This window comes from Sparus aurata, chromosome 5 (assembly GCF_900880675.1).
Source record: "Sparus aurata chromosome 5, fSpaAur1.1, whole genome shotgun sequence".
Taxonomy (NCBI): domain Eukaryota; kingdom Metazoa; phylum Chordata; class Actinopteri; order Spariformes; family Sparidae; genus Sparus; species Sparus aurata.
The window spans coordinates 16531707-16556102 of record NC_044191.1 but is presented as its reverse complement, the minus strand read 5'-3'; the positions used below and the strand labels follow the sequence as shown (position 1 = coordinate 16556102).

At 41.7% G+C, this 24396-nt stretch overlaps 1 protein-coding gene across 1 annotated transcript in view; it reads right to left on the bottom strand.

Annotated features, from left to right (window-relative positions):
• Positions 1-24396, bottom strand: part of galnt9 (polypeptide N-acetylgalactosaminyltransferase 9) — a 96013-nt gene that overhangs the window by 42451 nt on the left and 29166 nt on the right. The window contains exons 4-5 of the mRNA XM_030417536.1: positions 13469-13643; positions 2441-2638 (exon numbers count right to left, since the gene is read on the bottom strand). Of these exons, the coding sequence (XP_030273396.1) occupies positions 2441-2638; positions 13469-13643 (373 nt within the window). The remainder of the gene's footprint in view (positions 1-2440; positions 2639-13468; positions 13644-24396) is intronic.

Here is a 24396-nt window from a genome sequence, read left to right as displayed (position 1 = left end):
CCCTTATAATACCTATCACACTATTTTTCCAAATATTCTTTTTTGCAGTTGAGCAATATTGTGTTATTATCACTGGTTCCTAAAGAACACAGGCGTCTTTTTACATGCCTGAATATTTTAACTTCAGATTTTGCAGAGGCCAAGTTGAAGTGGTGATGCACCAAGACCACAGCGACGTTTTCACATGTCCTTTACTGAGACCTGTGCATTTAGCTATTTCATCAGCAATCAGCAAGAGGCTGTTAGCCCTGCACCTGGTAGGCGGCCACACTGTTAATTGAAAGGACATTTTAGCAGGCACAGCCACATTTGCTATGTGCATACTGCAAAACCAATCAGTTTTTCTTTTTCCTTCCTCATACATTCATATTTTTGCTTGTTTTTATTCTAGACTCAAGCCCAGCCAGAGACATTGGATAGGGATAACAGTGAAAGGCAGCACGTCCGTTCTTGCAGCTACATCTCTCTTGGCGGTTTGAACAAATTCCAGTTACTGCTGTTTCTCTGTTGTTGTGCCTTCATGTTCGTGCAGGCTCAGCCATGCTGCCGTGGCAACAAAATCCTGGTGATGCACTGTGATGAATGATGTAAGACTTTCCCATTGTTACGACAGCGCTGACCAAGTTTGATTCCTTTGTTCATGGAAAGGAGGCTGGATGCATACCGCAAAATCTGATATTGTATCACAAATCCACAATGTGACTCCTGATAGTGTTTTAGTCACACTAATTAGAGTGGACAAAAATAAGAAATCTCTTTTAGCTTTAGCACAAACATTTGTTGATACAAATGATCTGTACCTGCCAAAGCTGCAACGATTATTCAATAAATTCATAAGTTGATCAACATAAAATGAACTGCCAATTATTTCGATGATCAATTAATCATTTAAATCATTTTTTAAGCAAAAACATTTTTATGTCATTTTTGATAGTAAATGGGTTTGGGGTTGGCCGAAAGAAGTCATCATTTACTACTAAAGATGTCACTTTTGCCTCTGATAAATCATGATGAGCCTTTTTTATAGACTAAGTAATAATTCATCAATGAGTAAATAATCTGCAGTTCAATCAATAGTGACAATAACCATTTCTGCCATGGGCCCTACTATATGTCATGTCAAGACTATGCAAGAGAGAGCTTAACGATAGTTCCGGTGTTTCCCATTGTATAAATGAATTTTCTCTCTTTAACCCATAAAGGCTTCTTTTCAAAAATGTTAAATAACTTCTGAAGTGCTAACCCGATCCACATTCTTTACTCATGTGCAACAGAGTTTTGCAGCTTTTCAGTGGTATCACATAGCAGTATCTTGTTTGAACATTACGGGGCTCTGGAGTGAACATGATTACAGCATCACATTCTGCAGCATTGACTTTTGTCAAGGAAATCTATGTAGTTTCATCCTCCGGGCCAATGGGCAACGGTTGCAGCTGTGCTACTTTTGGGACACATCTACATGATCAGTGAATGAAGAATGGGAGTAGACCTGTTTTTAACTTAAAAATACAGAGGTTAATATTACAATAAATGGCTTTATGTTGCTTAGGAAAGGTTGGCTGTAGACAAAAACAACTTTTTACTGGCATTTAAAAAAAACTATTCTGGCAAATTCATCCATTATCAGATAGAGCAAATGTAAAATCTGGAACCTTAATGAGCCAAACTGAAACTAAAAAGTGGCAGAGTGGAAGGGATTTTGAAAAATAGACAGATGAATAAATAAATGCACTGATGAAATTGGTGTTGTGGACATATGCATAATACTTTTCGTCTTTATTTTCTAAGAGCAAACTTACTGTAAATACATGTTCTTTTAACTTATCCGGTCACTATTTTGTGCAGATGTTTACTGAAACCAGAAGCTCTTACCACATTCCCAGTGTCTTGTCTGACTTGAATTTGTCGGTGTCAGTCACAGGCGGGCTGTCGCAGGTGATAAAGCATTTAATTTAACTCCATGGGCTCTGTAGCTAGTGTTACTGTAGCTTGCTCAGGCCAAACAGATGATGATTGGAATGTAAGACCTATTGCCATGTAAGACAATACTCCTGTGCTCTTCGATCAGAATCCGATATGATTAACTGGGGACGGACATAATAAATTCTAGGATTATACAGAAACACGATACGAGGCGGTGCCGTCCTCCAGTCAGCAGTGGTATAATGGAATGCCCTGCTCATATTCAACACACAATTACGCTAATGACACTGCCTTCCCAAGGTCTCGTGAACCGGCATAAAAATGAAGATATTCATCATGGTAATTAGACGGCTTTCTACGGGACAGCTTTATTTGTCTGTTTGAGCAGTGCGTCAGGCTACAGAGCAGCTTAGTTTGATGGTTCCACACATGAATAAGTCATATCCGGGGGGGGTATCCATATTTCATCAAACATCCTCATCTATAATGGACGCCGCTCGCCAGCCGAGGCTCTCACCTGATAGGGGCCGTCTCATCACCCTTGTCCAGCCATTCCTGCGGAGGGATGATGTACATGCACCACAGACCCCAGTTGTAGCCGTGGGCCGCGTTGGCATACTGCTGCACCTCGAACGTGTTGTACTTGATGTTGTCTATGGCGGGCAGGATGATGCGGGTGTGATCCTCCTTCATCCGGGTCAAGATGGGTTCAGCCCTTCGGATTGGGAGAAGACACAGGAGTTAAGAGCTGACTTTTGGAATCAAGTATACACAAAGCTTCAGCGCACAGTTGCAAAAGCCGAAGAGAAAAAAAACCCCAAAAACTGAGAGATGGAGCGAGAGGAGAAAAGTCTTCTACAGGGCAAATACAAAGGTTGTGCATATTTTAATTCTGCCCTGTAGAGGTTTGCAGTATCAATATTGCAACTATGTCAGACTGAAGAAATCTGAATGACCACATGGTTATTGTAACTCGATTCGAATGGGAAGTGAAAGCTGTGAATGTAGTCTTACGTGGAAGACATCAAACAACATATATTTTTAAAACATATTGAACAGAGAAGATCAAAATGAGCAGCGAGGGATGACTGCAGATGTCGGCTCAACTTTCGCTCTTGCGCTTTACGCTGGCTTTTAGTGATGATGCAGTCTGTCGAATCAGCGTTTATTCGTCATTCAAGGCGACTGCCGGGAACCGCTTCCCTCCGCTGTTTATGATGTGAAGGTCTTGGAAAAATGAATTTTCTGCGGAACAACAAATAATACCATATCTTATTTTATATCTCCTGCTCATGAAAACAAAATGTCAAAATGTGACACTTATCCCGGTGAGAACGATGATAAGAGGTAAAACCTGATAAAGCAAAACGCATCAGGAGGAGAAGACAGACTCAGTCTGCTCCTGGGAAAAATCTGCTCACTTCCTTTTTCATCACTCTATGTGAACAGCTGCAGGTTAGTCTCCTCTTTCATTATTCTCTTCTTCTGGTGGCATTTGCCCCGAGGCAGCTTTAGCTGGCCCACATTCCCTTAGAACACATCAAATGGAGAGCAGGGGCCATATTCACGAAACATCTGAAGGCTTCAGTGGCTCTGAACAGGGCGATGTGAAAGAAACACCTCAAAATGATGGGCTTGTCAGTCCGAACTATAATGCTATAACTATAATAAAGGTTCTTTTTACCAGGAAAGAGTCACAAACTAGCCCAAAGAGTGAGTCAAAATAACTGTAGGAAATATATTTGAGTATGTCGTTGAGAGAAGAGCTAGCTATACTAACCTATCGAGTAGAATTAGACCTAGACCCCAGATGTCTTTTCAGTCAAACAGTTATTACAACAGCAATTGATGTTCATGTCAGGACCTATTGATTGACACCTCATTTGACCAGTCAGGAGCTTCTATGTCCACCCTGTGGCCTGAAACAGCCAAAAAGGGATGTGAAGACAAATCTCTCCTCTTACACCAGACCTTCAACAACCCCTGCTGAATTATTTTGAAGGAGTAGTTCAACATGGTGGAAGCAGGCTGATTTAATTCCTTGCCAAGAGCGAGATGAGACGATCAATACCATTCTCATGTGTGTACCTCATGAATGGAGCTTGAGCCGAGAGGCGATTAGCTTAGGTGTATTCATTCACAGTAGATACACCAACGCAGACCAAACCCCTGAGACAGTCATAAACCAGAGGTATAAATCAACCTTTTTCTCTCAGCTTTAGACTTCTCTCCATGCCTGATGGTAAAAGCTGCACTCAGCAGTTTAATAATAGGTCTTTGGTGGCTACCATAGTTTGCCACAGATTTCCAGGCCTATGTCTTTGGATTGAATGTTTTTTTTGCCACATACAGTGAGCCCCCACTGCTTTTTGAAGCCTTGGCCAAGGGCAACATGGTCTTCATGGATCCATATGGTACAGAAAGATGCTAAAGCACTGCTGGCAATGTATAATCCTCTCATGCAGGGAGATGATCGCCAGCATATCTTCAAAGCAACTCTTCACGTGCTCAGTTCTTCACTCGATGTACTTCTCAATTTAAAAAAACACAAGATGCAATTATAAAATGATAAGTGCATCTCTCACGAATACTCCCACACTCCAACTTTCTCTCTATCTACCCACCCACTGGCTTTCTTTCTCTCCATCTTCACCAAAACCACACTGACTGTGGCCGGAGATCACTAAAGATGGAAAAAGCTGCCTGCAGTGTGCAGGTGTGAACTGGTCTGGGTACCTACTGCTTGTGTTTCCTCACTGAAACCCCTCTTTGAATGTTTCAGATTTTAATTCAATGTATTTACACTGCAAGAAACCGTGAGTGACAAACTTGATTATTCATACCGTAATCATAAGAACATGAGCATATCATGTGTATAATTCCTGCTTCCTAGTTTGCTTCAGCATCGTGTTGCTCACTGCACATGCACACTGGTGAGGCTTGGGAGGCAGATGTGGCTCAGGAAGCAGAGCCGGTTGTCTACTAATCAGCTTCCCTCAGCTCCGGCTGCATGTCAAAGTGTTCTTGGGTAAGATACTGAACCCCAAATTGCTCCCGATTGCCGTTCCAATGGTGTGTGTGAGTGTGTGTGAATGACTTTGCAAAGAAGTATCGTGGAGCACTTTGGATAGAAAGCGCCGCATCACTCCTGATGAGCAGGTTGGCGCCTTGTTTTACAGATGTCTGTTTCATTATAGTGTTCTTTGGGGAAAATGCTCTCTCGGGCCACTGGAGGACGTTTTCATTGCAGTACTGCGAGTGGCCACTGGAACAAATTGGCAGCGAGGCTGAGTGGCAGCTCCATATGCAGCTCTCTGCATACATCCATGGATCCGCGTTCTTTATACCCCCGATAGCCTGTGTCATGACACATTTCACACCCATGTTTTAAGAATGAATGGCATCCACGTTCAATCCAAACATCCATACTGAGTGAATGATGCGCTCATCTTAGCATTCGCAGCTACATCTGTGTCACTAGAGAGCTCAATACATAAAATGAGCTCTCTCGATACAGAATGATTATTCTATATGAAGAAAATATGATGTCTCTCAGATGTCTCAATGTCTGCGATATTGTCTTTGATAGAGAACAATCTAGCTCTGACAAACTTCAAAACTTCATAACTTTCTGAAGGTAAATGGCCTGAATTATCCTTTTCCCCATTGTTACCGCTGCATGTTGCAATACACTGAATTCTTTGTGGAACCTTTTGATGTTTCAAAGCCGTCTCGCACACATATTTAACTCAGTGAGTCACTGCACCATTTGAGAAAAGACGTGAGAAACCATGGTTACTGAAATCCCTCATATTGTGTACAGGATGTGAGTATGAACTGGAGTTTGTTTGTTTGTTTTGTCAGAATATGTGAGTTTGGGCTATTTGGCTGTTATAGCATCTCTTCTTGTAGATTAATGTGAAGAAAATGTCACAAATACATGTTTAGCTATTTATTTTAGTTCAGATCAATTTTTTGCACATTTCTGCACATTAGCCCATATTCAATAAGATAGCCTAATTAGCATACATAAAACACCAGAAAACCTATTGGCTTAATCATGTAAGTAAATAACTGGGGAAGTTTAATAGTTATAATTGTTAACAATCCCTAACATCAAGGTTTCCCTTCTACTTCAGTAGCACTAACATGTGTTGAATTTCCGATTTTTATTCATACCTATTTCTGAAGGTTTTTACAGAGGGGTTTGATCATTCCTAGCCTGACAAAAATGTATATCCAAAATTCCATCTACATATTATGTATATATTACATCTGATTACATATATTACAACGAATGGAAAATAATTGCCCTTCAGTAATCAACTGGGAAAGTGAGTTTGTTGAGGTGGTTGCTGCTGCTGAATCTACTATCCTTCTCCCTGACCCAGACACGAGTTCTCTCAGCCACCCTGGCATCTTCCATTCATCTCCCTTTTGTCCTTAAGAACCCAAAAACACCCCAGAGCCAGCCAGCAGTTCCCGTACCTCTGGGATCCAATGAGGTTGATAAGATAGAGATGTTCTGGAAATGAGGGCACATCTGGGTTCGACGTTCCTCTTCCTGTGTCTGCCATTTCATCTGCATAACACCGAGAAGGTGATTCATCCACATCGGCCTGTATCATACTCAGTTCCATATTACAATAGGATTTTTCTTCCTCCCAGCTATGACTAATTCAATACCGCGAATACATGTTGACAACCCTTGTCGCCGTTTGGTCCATCCTGCCATTTCTTATAGTGGTTCTACCGTTTATTTATTAACTCCTCGTGGCTGACTGTTTGTCTTTTATAATAGGCGGCACCTTTGTGGAGCTTCACATCAGGCGGTGCACACATCTCATAGAATTAGACAAACAGTACAGATGAGGATCACAGTACAATCTCAGTTTATATCTGCTTGACTCCATCTCAGAGAGTCTTTCACTATCTGTCCTTCCTCTGTCCAGTGCAGCGTAAAAAAAAAAGTTTTTTTATTCATGCTTCCAGACACATTGATCTCAGATAGTTAACGATTGTGAAGTAGGGAATTATCAGATAATGACATCTAGGGGCACAGGGCTCAGATATATGCCCTCAGCGCCTGAAATCTCCTTTATAGTTCTAACACAGCAGAACATGTGAGCTACCTGGGAAGAAATGTAATTTTAGTGTACTGTAGCCTTCATGGATGACCCAAATAATTTATGGGAGAGAACGTATGAGAATAGCACAGCAAATTGAGGAGAGTTACATTTCTGGTGTTTCATAGAACCTTTTCAATTCTCACTTTATTTAACCCTGGTTTGAGTAAAATCTGTTTTGTCTACCTGTCAACAAAGAGCAATGTGATTTAAAGGCTGCTGTGTCTCTGTGTCTAACCTTATCTGCTTCAATCAAATCTTTTAATTCTCTTACTATTTTGTCAAGTAAAGCAAGATATTTAGGAGTTTCACAACAGAAGTTCTTGTTTGGCCCCTGCAAGAAGATCTTTGATCATGTTGCACATTCTACTTTGTATTTCCCAAATGTAAATCCACTGTTGTTGTCACATTGGTTTGTGGACTACCTAAAGTTTGTTATTAGGGCCACCGACATATTGGTTTGTTTTTTTTGTTTTGTTTTTTAGACCGTATTCGGACATGATGGTGGAGTTGGGGAGGATATCCTGATTGGATCTGAACGAGGAACCCGAGGAAACGCCGTGGTAGCGTCTTTGTCAATCACAAGGCAGCCATGTCTGCTACAAAATGAACATCATGCTCTGTTGAAGTAGACTTGAAACTAGTAAGTGGGACCATAAACTCATTCAGAAACTATAGGAAACTAAGAGAGAAGTAGGATTTATTTTTCCCAGCTGCCCCCTGCTGGTAATTGGGATTCAGAGGTTAAACACAGGAATCCTTATGTTAAGGTGAAAAGAGTGATGACACTAACATTTTGGAAAAACTCACCTATACAATCAAAAACGAATGAGCCACATAAAACCAAATCATGTCCTGGATTAAATGTATACAGGTAGAAGTAGATGGGTGTAATTGTAGACACGCATGCTCAGACAGATGTGTCTGTAATAGGTCACTGTATTAAGAACACATCTTTATTTCTGTTTCTCAATCTTTTAATTGATCTATCTTTCTATTTGTTGGTGTATTATCAACATCTGAGATGCTTACCATTATCGCTATAGCGTCTACTACAACAGGTTTAATTGGAAATGTTATGTGGGATTGAAAAACATCCTTTTTTTAGCATAGTTACTGTACGTTCATTGTTTATTGTATTAGAGTATGTAACCATATACACCCTTCACAGTTTTAACTAGGAGGCTCAACCTGTATATATATACACCAGAGACACTGTGAATGAGTTCATTTCTGAACGTTCGCTAATGAGGAGAACAGCTAACACTAAAGAGCATTGGGGGGTGTTCATTTTTAACCAGAGTCTATAATTACTGTTTTAAAACACCAAAGAGCTGCATCAACACTGCTGTAGACCCAAATAGACACTTGTTAAGTGTTCAAATGAACTGTGCTGGTGTTCATTTGTACAGCATGCTCATGTGAAGCTTCTGCATATGATAGTGTGTAATGTGTCTTTGAGGGGAATTTTAGTCTGCGGTGCCTCGAGCCGTTCTTAAGCGCATTAAATCTCTAACCGAATGTGTGTCTGTCATCAGTCCTCCTGCCTGGCCACTTTAAGCAGAGCAGCTCAGACATGTACATTTAAAGCACATGTTAATACTGGCCAGTCTCCCGCCTCCTTTAAAAAAAAGTATAATCCAAAGAACGCAAACGTATCCGTGCAGAATTCCAATTCATTATGGCGCCAGGACTTTTTGAAGTAGATACCGGGAAGCAGAGGCATGAAGTGGAAAAGGTTCTTATGATCCAATGTCAGATTACACACTACTTCCTAAATGCATTTGCCCAGGACGGGGGCTGATATGATATAAATGTAAAGGTGGAATAAATCTCTGTATTTTCTGCAGTTTTTTTGGAGTTATGCCTGGCCTGCGCTCTGTGAAGCGCTCAGTGTGGCTGCAGCCTGCTTTGTTGTCTCCAGACAGATATAAACACTGAGCCACCGCCAGACACACAGAGAGTAAGAGTAAAGAAATGATTAGCTAAAAAAAAAATGTTTCAACAGCCTTCGAGATCTCTGAAACGTATGTACCTTTGAATTTCATATAATGCCATTGGACCTGCGCGGCAATATGAACAGACAGAGCTCCAAGATATTGACAAAGGCGCTGATATCAAATACGAATGTAATAAATATTACATATTTCATAATTACAGGAGGCAGAGGTGAGTTTTATCTGTGTCTTACTTTTTATGAACTCTACCAGTTTGTCTCATTCTAAGAAAAAAACAAAAAACCTCAGCAGGTCACAAAGCAGCGGAGCATTGAAAATTCATCAAAGTGCTGCTTTCTGAAGCATGTATTTCATTACGACCGCCCCACAATGACAATCTTATCTCCAGCACACACTCAGCTGGGAGCTGCTGCTACACCTCTAATCATTAATCGTTAATAACCTGAGATGGCAACTATGCCGGGGCTTCAAAAACCATATAAATATCAATTTCCCCACGCCGCCCCTCTGCAGCTGCACGAGTGCAGCGTACAGTACAGTAGGTCCTAATTACAACGCGCTCCCATTTCCTGCCATTAACGCCGTTCATTTACAGAGCGTGCAGAGGGAGACCGGCCCTGTTTGGAGCAGAACGGACAACCTTTGTCTCGGGGATGGATGGATATGAAGTATTAGCGGAGATGGATTGTGAACATTTAGCTGATGCAATACTACATGACTGATAGGCAACGATTTCATATCCTCGTATTAAAGCGGGGCAAAGCCGCGGAAATCAGATTCCATCACTCCTCTGGTGGAAACAGCCTGCTCCTTAACTCCTCATAAAACAACATGGTGCGGGGGAATGGGAAACAGCTGTCTGGTGCACTGTACAGTATGATACAATTAAGTTTGCTTTAACAGTAATGCGAACCAGCAATACATTTCGGCTGCAAATGTACAGCACCCCGGGGGGAACAGCGCGCCAGTGAATCACAGCACTGCAGCTGAGAGCTGGCAGCGTTGTCTCCGGCTCGGTATGCACAGGCACTGTGTGCAAGGTCATTGAGGGAGACTCACCACAACATCCAGAGGAGCCATCCATCTCACTTATCACTGTATGTGCGATGGCGAATAATCACATTATGATAAATAGGGGGCCTCTGCCATTGTAACAAATAGATAGTGTAGATACCACGAGTGAATCTATCTGAATAAAGGAGCAGCACAGAGTGTTTGCAGACATACAGTGGGTAATAAATGCAGACACACACACACACACACACACACACACGCGATATCCGAGCAGCACGAACAAGTTTCTGAAAGACACCTGTCATCTCCTCCAGCACTGTTTCCCTTTACCCTGCATCTAATTTGCAGAAATATCACAGATATTATACGGATCCTGCTCTACTTCTCATTGAGTCCTGTAAATAAAACCTCACGCAAAGGCAAATTTGAAGCAGCAAAACAAACCTAAAAAAAAGAAAACAACAAAAAAATACAACAAAAAAAAGCGAAGGCAGACAGTTATCAAAGCACGATGTAGGCGTGCGTGTGGGTGGCTGTGTGTGGGGTGGGAACAGAGGAGTGAGGTGTGCGAAATTCAATAGCAGCAGGTGAACTAACTCAAAGGAACAGAGCCGGGAGCTGGGCGGGAGGGGCTGGTGGGACAGCATGAGAGCTGACAGGGAGTGAAACCTTTGCTAGGTGAAAGGGTGAGGTGGGGGCACGAAAGGCACGACTATTTTTGAGCGAGAACAGATGGGAAAACAGATGAGGGAACCACCAGGGTATCAATTATCATCAGTAATGCTCCCAGGCAATGATGCAACTTTCTCTATGAGTGTTGTTTGTGTGCTCGGCGGCTCGCCTCGTGCAGCCTCCGGGCCCGAAGCTCCCATTCATGCTGCAAAACAGTGTGCTGAGAGGCAATGATCAAGGTGCATTATATCAGTCCTTTGCAGGGATTACAAGGTCAGCGTGTGTAGCGGTACGGTACAGTAAATGCCTCCTAGACAGTATGTGTACGCTTTAGTCATTTTATAAGCAGGGTCATGCTCACACTGACCTGACGTGCTTTCATGACGTCTAAATAAACGGAGAGAGACGGTGACCTTCTTAAGTACTGCAGCAGTTCATAGAATTAACATAGAGCTTTCTTTATACTGGCTCGTCAATACTGTTTTCATCTTTGCAGCCCCTCAGGCATTATATGTGCGTATGGCTGTATTTGGTAGGGATCTTAATGCAGTTATTCTATCTTAAGCAAAAGACGTGCTAGCTCTCAACAAGTCATTTGCAAATGCACGACGGCTGCGTCGTGAATCCCGCATCAGTTTATGCACATCCTCAGAAATTAATGCTACAGGGTGAGACAGGGTCAGGGGTCAGCGAGCACATCGGCAGCAACAGGGAGAACAGCGGGACAACAAGCAAGTGTGTGCTTTCTAGCGGTATCCTCTAGTAACACGCAGAGTGTGTCGGTAAGTATGTTAACGACTACGTTCACAGCTCAAGCGGTTGTCCATGGGAATGTGTGGCAAGACCTGCACCAGAAGTTGTTTTAAAATCATCTGAACCGCTTAATTTACAATTAATCAAGTATCAACTCATGATTTGTATTTGTATCATGAGAAATTATAAATAAAGCACAGCTACGTATCTGTTAATAATTCGGGTAATGAACAGTGAAAGTAAAAAATAATTTATTACCCATAGAAAAATTGTAGTTGTACTGGAGGTTATGTGTTATGGGAGTAGGCCACAATGCATGTAAAGTTGGTCTGAAGTGTCAGGGGTTAAAAAACTGTTTATAATAATTTATAAAACGTGGGCCGTAATAACCAGTTTGGCCATGTTGCATTACATAGAAAAAGGAAGTCTGTGTATGGAAAAGCAGGAGATCCAGATGAAAGTTTAAAAACAAACAAACATTGTGTTCAAATGCGTGTGCATCCTGAAATGTGTGGAAGAAACTGTATATCCAGATTTGCAAGTGTAATTAGATTTGTGAACGTATCCACAAATCCCTAAAAGATCACAAGACACATTATGTTAATCCGTGTCAATGTGTAAGAATCTGAAAACGTGTTTTGAACTCACCGCATTTAGAGATTGTAATAATTGACAAATCTGCGTATGTGTACAGACTGAGACACGGCTCTCCACACATACTAAATAATAGTGCTACAATATCATCCCCATAAAAAGTCTAAAAAACATAAATCTTTGAAAGCTGTGTTGAGGGCACTAACTCCTGTCTTCATCTTCTGCTTCCGTTTACTGTCAAGTCATGCACAGATCAGGCCCTGCACTCCACTGCACAGTTCATCTGGTGCAAACAGATAAAGTCATTGAGAAAAAAAAACTTCTCTGGAAATTATCTACATGTAAATGTTGTTAGCCTATAGTTTGTTTATGTTCTGGCAAGTAAGCGTCATGGTAAGTCATCCAGCATCACAAACGGCTGGATAGCTCGGATACAGACCGCAGTCTGAATTTGATGACTGCGAGCCTCAGAGCCTATGAAATCTGAAGTTGTGTGGAGTGCGTTCCCGTCCTGTACTGCAGCTGTGTGTGTGTGTGTGTGTGTGTGTGTGTGTGTGTGTGCGTGTGTGATTTCTGTACCTTTCAACCTGACTGAGTTATGGCTCTGAGAGGAAGTGGTGTGGCAGGTGCTTTTCAGATCAGTCGAGAGCGTATAGAGAAAATATTATGGGAGTATTTGTTTACATCTCTCACATTTAGTTACTCAAAAAAGGCTGGAGTGCATCAAGGGACACTATATCTGACACGTTTACCATCCTCCTTCACGCCCCTTCTTCTTCCCTCAACCCTCCATGTCCCCCTCTTGTCTCCCAGGCGGCTTCCCAGGGAACAATAGCTACACTTCATCTTCAAGCACTGACAGCATGACAGGCTCAAATTAGGTGCCAATTACATCTATTGGGGTGGCTTGTTTGCTGGTAAACTTAGGCAGCAGGCAGACATTGGACTGAGACCCCCAGAAGTAATTTCGTATTGCAAAATAAGCCTGCAGGTGAAATAATGTCGAAATGCTCAACATTTGAGTTCCCTCTTTAATTACACTCACTGTGTTTGGCTCTCCCGCTTGTCATAAGTCTGTATTTTTTGGACAGGTAGTGTGTTTTATAGTGGGATGTCTTTTTATTTAGCGCTACCCGAGGCTCATCACTCTCGGTTTCAAAGGAGATGCATGAGGGAAAGGCTTATGAGTGATAAACCTTTACTATTAATAAGGGTCAATGTGCTGAAAAGTGCTGTCTCAGTCAGAAAGTGGCCTGGCGCCGTATCAAAATGCTCAAGGCAGACTGCACTGCATATTTCAGCGGTAATAATCGTACACGACATCCTTCTGTAGTGAAAACATAAAAAAAAGCAAACCACAAAGGCAAAGGTGAGAAAGGACAGGGAAACAGCTTAGACCCTGTCGTGTTAAACATGACCTTTTCTTACCAGCCCGTGTTGAACTCGACGTGGGCATCAAAGAAGCCGACGACAGGAGCCGTAGCCGCGTTCCAGCCGTGTATCCTGGCTCGGATCAGGCCCTCCCGCTTGCTGTTCCTCACAATCTTTACCAGGCCAGGGTAGCGTTTGTTCACATACTGGTCCAAGTTGAATTTCAGCTCCACTGAAAGAAAGCAGATTGGAGAGTGCGTTCCTTTAATTGACATCCAAATGACAGTGTGGGGACATTAACAAGGCAGCTGTAGCACATGGTGACGTGTTTCCGAGATAATCCAATGCTAATGTCAAACGATTTTGGTCTCATCTGCCTCGGGGACTATTTGGACAGGATATTTGTTGATTATTTTTACCATTTTAGCAATTTCTTTTTATTCTCAAGTGTAAACTGCGGGAAGCATTTGTTGTCCAAGATGCTTGAAAAATGTAATCAATTACACATAGAAAAGTTATCATAGTTTACGTCTGCGTCGTTAATCAACAGATTTTCCCCAGAAAATAACAAAGATTAATTTATGGCACTGAGGAACCAGTAACAGGAAGCACCATTGTTTTCCCAGGTAACGGTGGAACAACTGGAATAACTGTAGAAACTCTACAATGCAAAAGAAAAATAACCTACTGATGGAGGAAGCAAAGAAGGTGAAGAGGAAAGGTGATAGAAACCAAGTCAAGACAAGAGTGAATGGATGGGCATTCACTCGATGAAGGGTGAGAGTTCGTATGTGTTGCCTCATACCTCTTAGGGGTAACGAATCCTGCCTCTGTATTCATACAACTGGGTGGCTTACGCTGGGTTTATGGGTCAAATTTGGATTGCCAGGCAGCTACCGCCACGTTGCTAACGCTGTCTTTGCAAACAGCAGTAACACAGGTAAATGCTTGGAAGAGGAACGTTGTAAAACCTCTATATTCACACGCCACATCTTTTGTACTTAACGTGCAGAAATAGAAAGCGTGGGAAATTGTTTAACAGTCAGGTCTCAATATATGATGTATTTAGCCTCCTGAACATAAACACCTAACTTCCCATTAGCACACAGCACATCAGTAGTCTTTTCCTTGCATTGAAGCAGTGGGGTTTACACACCATACAACTTTGAAAAGAATCAGGTGATACCTGAAGGTGGGCTTACCAGTAGCTAACGTTAGCAAGCCAATGTGTAACTGAGAGAATTTTAAGTTACAGTTTTCCCACAGCATCAGGCTAACGGTGGTTGGCGAATAGCTTATGTGAGGCAGACACAGAGAGAAAGAGCAGCACAAAACAGCTAATTAGGATAGCGTGGACAATATCTAAACGTAAATAATCATAATATCGATTTTGTAGAGTCGATTTCATAGAGTCGAGTTGCATAACTACTGAGACGTCATCTTCTATGGTAAGATTTAAAGTCCACCTCCTTTCAATGTCACATTCTTCTTGGACCCAGGGAGGAAAACAAACGTTCATGGTAACTGGCAACTTGACATACAGGATGGCAGCTCCATTAAAATGATCCATCACCAACCTGATGAGAAAGGTCAAAGATCTACTGTCGGGTAATGTGTTTTTGCAGAAGATTGTTTTGATCTGTGGCAGCTTTGACGTGTAAAATACAGAATGGCAGCTTTAGCCTATTTGAGAGAATTTTAAAGGTTTCTACTCAGGATGCTGTGCAGTGTGACTATTTAATGCCTTCCTCTGCTGACGTCTTTATTCCAGCTGGATTATAACATCTGTCTCTGCCCTCACTGATGAGGCTGGCTGTCATCACTGGAAACAAAGTTTGCCGGGTAAACAGCCAGTTGCGCAAATTGGTGTCTGTGATCCGTCGGAGGATAGATGGCTGTTTGAGCTTCTCCTCTGGGTTACTGCTGAGCGTTCCACTTTCAGAGGGAGAGATTAATAAGGACGCTTGTGGCGCGCCGGCTCAGAACAGCATGCACACCTAGCTTCTGACTTTGGCTCGCTACATAAATCAGCCGACGAAAGTTAAAAAATGGCAGTCTAATCCCCTGTCTGTGTGAGTGAGGAGACGTGGGGAGTGGAGGGGCTGTCAGGAGTCTTTTTCTAGCTGAAGGTCTTAACATGCTGTACAGTGGTGGCTGCTGCAGAGAGAGAAGATGAATTTAGAAGCAGTGACCCTCGAAGCAAACGGGTGTTAACATTTGACACCAAATTAAAGCAACCGCTGAGTCAAGGATACCTGGTATCTTGCCTTTCTCTATCTGTGGATGTGTTCTTGTCTATTTCATTGGTTGTCTTATGTTTAACATGAACAAACGGGCACTAGGGCTCAGAGGTTAGCACAGCGACTGCAAGTAGGTATACAGGTTGTACCAATTCTGTATGAGCCCTCCGCATGTCTGTGTCTGTTTCTTCCACTGTTTAACGACATGCTGCCCATAGATGTCGATGCATGGGACTCTCTAATTTCAGAGGAGGAAGGAAACTTCTAGCGCATTTACTCAAGTAGCCACTATATTTATATATGTGTTTGTACTTGAGTATTTTCAGATACCCTACTTTAAACTTCTATTTCACTACACTTCAGGCAAGCTTTAGGTATTATTCACTGTGCAGACTAAGATTTGCATAAAAAAACTAACATATGTTAAGATTATAGAATACAAAACATTGGTAAAGATCAGGGTTGGGAGGGTTACTTTAAAAATGTAGTCCGATACAGTTACTAATTACCTGTTTAAAAATGTACTCAGTAAAGTAATCCAAGTACCACAATATTAAAGTAATGTAACTTGATTACTTTAAGTTACTTTTGGATTACCTCAATACAAATGCAAATAAAGACTTCCTCTGAGGAACACATAAAGCAAATTAAAAATGTAATTAATTGTAGGGTATGTTAGATTTATTCAGTTTTATTCATTGACTACTAACTATTCTGCTGCATTCAAGAATTACATCACATATTACAATAATAGTAGTAATAATAATAATAATAATAATAATAATAATAATAATAATAATAATAGTAACAATTATCATTAGTGTTATTGTGACTACTAGGCCTATTTCTAAGTAACAGCAGTTGTAAAACACCCCCACATATAGGATATGTGTCACTTATTTGTCCCCCAAAATTACCCATACAATTTCCTAATATAATCATGCTATTTTAATACCTTGTTGTGATCTAAAGTGTTAGTGACCCATTTCAGTCACTGCAGGTGTTTCAGGCAATTTTGTAATGTACAAGCCTCACAAGGTGGCAGTAGCTACATTTTAAGTGCCTATGGGGCCCTCGAAAGTCAACGAGTTTTCCACGATGAAGTTCGTGCAAATGTTTCACAATAAAAGCCTACTGAGCTATTTATGCTAGAGGACTTTTAATTTGAGACGGACACAGGAAGTATTGAGTTTGTTACAGGGATGTTGTTCCCTCTTACTTCTTTAGAAACAAAGTAATGGCGAAATTTCCACGCAGTGAAAGCATTTTTTCTCTAGCGCTCGAGTCTATAATGAGCCGTCTGGCTTCACCTGAGAGCAGAGCGTCGTTGTGACTGACTTGTAGTGAACTCTAGTAATGTGTGCGCGCGTGCATACGGCATTGCCGCATTGGCAAGTGTTAGATTAATTCATTCACATTTATTCATCATTCATCATCATATATTTTAATTGTAATCCAACTAATAATCCCAATTTTTTTCCAGATGTATCTGTAATCCGATTACGGCTTTTTTTTCTGTAACTGTAACGGAATACATGTTTTTTTGTATCCTAATTACGTAACGCCGTTACATGTAGTCCGTTACTCCCCAAGCCTGGTAAAGATCAATAACAAGCAGTGTTTTAGTATCGGCTTGATCAGCCTGTTCTTATCAGATGTTGAACCAATTATCAAAGCTGCAATGGAGGAAGTCAGGTGAGGTAGAATAAACAGCGAAAAAATAAATAAACATGAAATTCATATTTAAGATTAAATATTACATTTAATTTTTACTTTCTTCTCTGTTTTGCTCTCCATCCAGAGAGAGCTGGACTCATGAAAGTCAGACATTACATCTTCCAACTCTTCAGTATCCTTTGGTATATAGAGTGGTAGGTATAAACCTTTAGTAATAATATCACGTAAAATAATCTATGAATAATGAGGCATTCTAATTTGGATGGCAGAAGATGCATTGCACTGAAATACCTTTGCAGTCGATTCTGTATGGACTGCTGAAGCTTTTGAACCTGTGCAATGGGTCTCCTTCATCACCAGCCTACCCTGCAGCTACAATATGATAAAAGCTATTAGAGTGTAATAATTATAAGGCTTTGCCGGGAAGGAGAAAAGTTATGGGGCTCCCTCTGATCCTCGCAAATAAAACATTGGACTGAATCCACGGGAGGAGAGTTATGGAGCAGGGAATACATTTTAAAGGACTGGCAGTGCAACATAGCAGAAGATAAATAACTATCCATCATACTATGAATTTAAAATGAATGCACAGTAGACTGCGCGGGGAGCACCACGAATTCCTTCTGTGACGGGGGGGATTATGGAAACCGCTGTGTTACAGATAGATGGTGGAGAGGTATTGAACATGCTTTTGATTATTTAAACTGTGGTGAAGCCTCGGAATTCACTTACACGCTGCAAAGCTTGAATTATCCTCCCACATACTGCCGCCTATGTGCGCACTAACTAGCAGCATACCTACAACCTTTCAAGTAATCCATAGGATTTTCTTTGTTTCCCATCCAGCTAAAGCGGCCCCAGAGCAACCGTCGGATCGGTTTTGTTGCATTTACAAAGGTCGGGAAGAATATAATGATCACCTTCAGAGAATAGCGATTTATGCCTGCCACACAAGCCACAGGCCACATTCTGCTAAGGGTGGATTTATGGACAGTAAGGACAGATCTGAGATTGATCGCTTTGATCGATCACCAGCAGACTGGTGAAGTTACCCAACAGGTAAATTGGCTCACCACAAGTGATGTGATGTTCATTAAATATTCCAAAAAACTGTAGCCAGAAGTAAAATGATCCTGCTCGTCCTGGCAGAAGAGCTTCTCAGGAAGAACATCCAAATGCTGCTACAGTAAAAGCCCTTCACCGTAAGTGGGAAACATTTTGGCAGTAGACCTGAGCTCTGTGGAAATAATCTCTGCACCAGCAGCGAGGACGTTATCCACCTCTCACACATTTATTGGAGGCAGCATAACGGTAAATGGGTTCATGTTTTTGGGCTCCTCCACCTTTAACCTACTCTTAACATGGCTACATCCACTTCATTTAAAACTCTGCTCAGGCAGCATTACATTTGATTTTCTCTGAATCACTGACGGATAAATTACAAAAACATTTAGCAGGGGTACAATCTCTAACCTGAATTAAATTATTTTTCTCTGCTCTCTGTCTTTTCATCCCCCCTTTTTATTGCTTTTAAGAGACGCAGATGCTCTTCAGATATAAGAACACTGTAGTGTTGAGTGGTGACTAAATGCTGTGTGTGAGGTGCGACAGAGTGGTGTGGGATTGGAGCCCAGTCCACACAATAACATGATGGCAGTTCACATTTTTGCATGTGTCAGGCTACGTACATTGTTGATAATATGTGTCATATAACGTTTACAATTCAAGCGAGACAGCTACCAAGCCAGTGACCACAGTTCTAGATTGGGTGTAAGTGTGAAACCACTGGATAATTTTAAGCCATGACATCTCCAGCCATGTTTGTGGACACAAACCGTTTTTTTTTTTGTCCTGCTGTGTCCCTGTTGACCAAAGAAGTCATTTCAAGCTCAAATATGTTACGATATAATGTATATTTTCCTAAACCTAACAAAGTATTTTTTGGGCCTAAACCTCATCAGACCATAAGTGAAGCTATGCCACAACATAAAATTAGAGTAAAAGTAGAAATGGCAAGTTTTAACACATCAGAAACATCCATTGCCAACATTTATTCTGGCAAATGGGATGCCAGTTGGGCCCTCATCTGGAGGTAAGTGAATTTAAATGCAACATAAATGCCGTGTGTGCTGATATCACTTTTCTGGATGTTTTGGCCTGTCGTAATGAGTGAGTATGTGCTTGAAATCACAATGGTGGGTATATAAAACATGAAACAAAACAAAGAAAGATTCTTCGATACCAACCTGAAAGAGTGTCTATATCAGTTATTCATTTGCAAAGTGTCGCAATGTTTTGTACAGATTTCATGCAATATGTTAATGAGCAAATATCCCACTCAGAAGATTTAATTACATTGAATGTATGCAATACTTAATATCATTCAGCTCCACTTGAAATAATAATACAAGCTTTACTCAACACGTTCTCAGTTTATATCCCGTTTTCATTATATGAATCATTAAGTTATCAATTTGGGGCTGGTATTTGCTGAGATTGAATCCTGTAGGGCTCATTAAGCCTATCCTTGCTGCTAACATGGTGAACAACAATGAATCGGAGTCATCCTGCCTGACGTACACGCAGCCAAAGCTCATCAACGGGAATGTGAATTTAGTTCAGACCTCTGGAACCAGCGAATAAACCTCTCAGCAACCAATAAATGTCACCGCTTGTCCCAGCAAAGGAAACATGTGGCGGCGACAGGGCAAACATGCTTCCTGTGCTTGATTTATTATGCCGGGAGTGAGTGTGGCTGTACCTCCACTCATCTCACTGAGCCTTGTTTAAATGAGAGAGGACAGACAGAGCCATCCAGAAAAGGTCAAGCAGTCCAGCCTGCATGTTAATTGTCTAATGTCACAGCAGAGCGGCTCGCAAGGAACAGCTCACACATCTGGACGACTTATCATCACCGGTGGTAAACATACAATTAGAGCTCCCAACAGATGTGTCAGGTCATACAACCTGAATTAGGAAGCTGTAACAAACATGCACAGGGTAAGAGGACGCTGACATCATTGACACCTCGGACTCATGAGCCGCGGCGTCAGGGAACCGCACGCAGCACTGAAATGTTAAACGTCAGTCACGATGCTGTACGGCAAAGGTAACGACAGAAGTGGCAGGCGAAGAAGGTTATGACAGTTAAACTTTATGATTCGAGAGAGGTTGAATCAAGTTCACATCGTCACTTCTTCTGAGTGGAGGAACCTTTATTCTATTAGTGCTGATCGTTTTTTGTGGCAAATTGGGTGAATCCCCCAGGTGTAGTAAGTCGGGAATGGGATGGCAATTTTGTAAATCAAATTTTAGGGTAGGACATTCGTGTCATTTGTTGATGCAGGTTGTGAAAAGACCACATAAAAGATAGAAACACTCAATCTGATTTAATTTTCTTTGTTGATTGTTCGGTTGTGATTGTCTCTTTTTGTTGTGATCTTTTGTTGTGATTTTTTTTGGACCACTTGGACAACAACTTCAGCATCAAAAACTACTTCACAATCACCACATCAAGTTAATACTACGATAACATGTCAGAACAGGATCAGGATCCAGATGTGGAGAAACATTAGCATTCATTCAGAGTCGTGTTTCCAACGAATTGTTGTTCAACAGCTCTGTTTTCCTAAACCTCCTGAGGGAGTGTCTGTCTATTTTCTGCTAAATGCTTCACTAACTTTTCCAGTCTGCTGCTTGGTGCTGGGCAAGTACAGGACAGTGGGTTTTTAGGACATGCTCCAGCTGGAAATGACACTGGTGAGGGCGGTGAGACTGAAGCAAAACAGTAAAGCTGCAGGCCAAAACCCAAAACGATGAATTCAAAGATGGCAAGATGCTACTCACATTACACATTGTCATTTAATCCATTCTAAATATGACAATATTGATTAAAGCCCCGTCAGAGAGGAACGCATCAAAGCCAAAATGCAGGAGGCCTGATGAGCGTCCCAAAAAGAGACAGTAATAGCCCAGTTACGATACAGAAACAGAACAAGGGCAGCACTGACAAAAGAGTTCCGAAGGGAGAAGAAGAAGAAACGCAGTAAGATGACCAAAATGTTTGCCTTTTTTCTATCCTTAAAACCGATCATCTCCTTTAACGCCCAAGGAGGTGGTGAGCAGAATAGCAATAGGGAAAATACAAATATGACTAGGAGTATCTGATTGTTATTGAATATTCATTTAGAAAGAATTCAGCCTTCTGTAAAGTCCTCATGGCAGACAACGTGTTAACCTGCTGCTTTGATTGTCTTGTGGATTGACCATATATCTTTTAGCCTTTCCAAATCCAAGCCCAGACCCTTCCAAGCTATGCAGAGGTTGACAGATCCTCCACAGCTCACACAAACCCCAAAGTATGGGTTCAGTTTTACAGCCTATCTAAGCAGATTGTAGTTTCTTTATTGCTCTGCTTGCCCAGAGTGTTTTATGCCCTCTCCTCATGATAACCACTCCTTAGAGTTTGGCAACTTGAATCCAGGGTGGCAGATTTTATGCTCTTGAAGCCATCTGCTTCGAGTTACCCCTCTTGATTGGTACTGATCTCAGCTGCTCCACTCCTAACCCCATGTTGGGTACCCAAAATGTTGCCTTGGTACTCAAGTACAAGAGTCCAGACCAGCACTCACATTAAAGTCAGCTATCAACTGTCATTTTCCAAAAGACCTTTCACACTTCATCCTCACCAGCACCCTCAGTGGCCTGTCTCAAGTCACTTTTTGAGAACTCTTATTTAAAGGGCTGTTTAACTGGGCTGTCCACACAGGAGAAAGACTGATGCAGGGAGGCGAGCATGCCTCTGTACCTCAGCTTTGCTATCTGGGTCCGTACTACCACCCATCTCTTCTAAAATCCAAGGGAGCTGTGAGTAGAATAGCAATAAGGAAAATAGGGAAGAGATTGAAAAGTCTTACTTTAACGTTTGATTGCAATGAAAAAATGTGATCAATATACTATAAGCATCTGCTTTTGTACTACATATACGTATATCACATAAAGTCTGCGCTTTCTATAATAAAAGTCTGAGCCACTTTGTTTTTATCTATAATCCATGAACGGGCTCTGAGAGGAATAAAGTAACCTCTCCTCTGTGATGTAAAAGTACAGATTGTGTGAAACTAGGCCAGGTCCATCAATGAAAGCTCTTGTCGGCTGCTCTAGACTCTGAAAGTAATTTTTCCCTGGCAGCGAAAGTGTACATGCAGCTCAAACCGTTTCCAGCAACTATTAGAACTGTTACAATTAAGGAGGGAGCTGTTGTTAAATCAAGTGCCAAGATACTCAAGTGTGTCTTGTAGTCACAACCCAAAGCCCCGATCTAACTTCCAAGTTTTACCCCCACCCGTCATTTTGGAGTGGTCTCTTCAGAACGGAGATACGGGGGGGTAATGGTTGAAATTTTCCCCTGTGACATGGGGCAACCCCCCTTCAAAACCCCCAAACATCATCAGGTGACTTTGATGGCATTTATGTCATGACAGCACTTTTTTTTTTTTTTTTTTTTTTTACAATTTTGCATCTTCAGCTGTAGTGTTTTCCCTTGTGTCACTGTGCCAATCCCATTATTATCACAACACTGTTTACCATTTATCTGATGGAGATAGAAAAGCATGGAGGCTTGCAATTCATTCACAGCTTCATGCTTTCAACTAAGTCATTAAATAAAAAAGTGCACTCTTTCGCTACCAGCTGCTAGTGATAGAGGTGCTTTATAGGCTAACATTAGCAACCTACACTTACAGTCTGCACTGTTGTTAGAGGAGGGATACCAACTGCAGCAACTTTGCTGTTGGACTTAGTTAAGTTAAGTTAACTTTCAGGCAATACATGCCATCAAATGGAGGGAATGCAACATTGAAATACATCATTTATTAGTCATTGGGACTGTCATGCAAAAATCAGCTTTAACAATATAATGTTAGCCTGCCAGCTAGTTAGCTACCAAGACAAAGCAAACTGGTTGGAGAGATCTCATAACCCTCGGTTTGAAGGCGGCCTCTGAAGAGCTTTTCAGCCTACCGCTCTATCCCAACAAGACACCTGGCCCCTGTCGTGAACGTGCTAAATGTAGGGGTTGGTCTAAGTGGTAGGGGCATTGGGGGAATTGGGAGTGTGCCTAAGGGTGTTGGTGAGAAGGTAGTGAGGAAAGCTTTAGGAAGAAGGCAGTTAAAAGTTTTCTTAAGCCTTAATTCTCGGTAAACGGGCAGTATTTATTTGCCAGGGTAACAGCAGATGTAAAGTATTCCAGATATTTCTGTCGATGAATTGCAACAAAGACTGGAATCATTAAACTAAGTATTTTTTTGAGTGTGTTTGTTACCAACACAGCCTAAGTGTTGCTTTATGCTCTTGCAATAATCCTAACATTTTATGGGAACAGTCAGAAATGTTGCAGTCTTTGACGGGAAAATAAAGTTGTCCCTCAAAGTGTTTCAGAAAAACCCCTTGTGAGAGTCAAAATGAGAGGAGCAGATTGACACAATGACATAATGAGGAGGGGGTCGGCTGCCATTCTTGTCTGGTCACAGGCTTTTAATAGCTTCCTGTTTGATGGTCGGCAGTTCGAGCCTCAGTGGGGAGCGGAGATCTGCCAGTGGTGACTCCTGCTCTGCCTTCTTTCAGTATGTTATTCATGCGCCCTTTTCCTCTGCCAGCCTGAGGGAGGCAGGCCCGTTACTCCGTGCCAAGTGAAGGAGGGCCAAGTGTCGTCTGGAATCTAGTTCATTGTCCCTCTTTCTCCGAATGGGAAAAGCTTTTTGGGATGTGGAGTCGAGCGTCGTCAGCTGCTCCGGGCATCATGGTGTGCAGGCAAGTGAAGCATTTGCCCACATCGCCATGGAAACAGTAGTACGCAGCAGTTTAGAAAAGGACGAGACAAATCCCTTCCCTTGTCTTTGCTCTTTTTTTAAAAGCTATTTTAAAACCTGGTGTTCGAGAGTCCACCCTAAGGGGTTCCCCCTCCCTTCATCCGTTACAAAATCAAACACACAAAAAAAACCTCAGAAAACTACCATATGCACAGAAAGTATAATATAGGAAGACTGTCTACTCTGGCAGGAGTCCAAA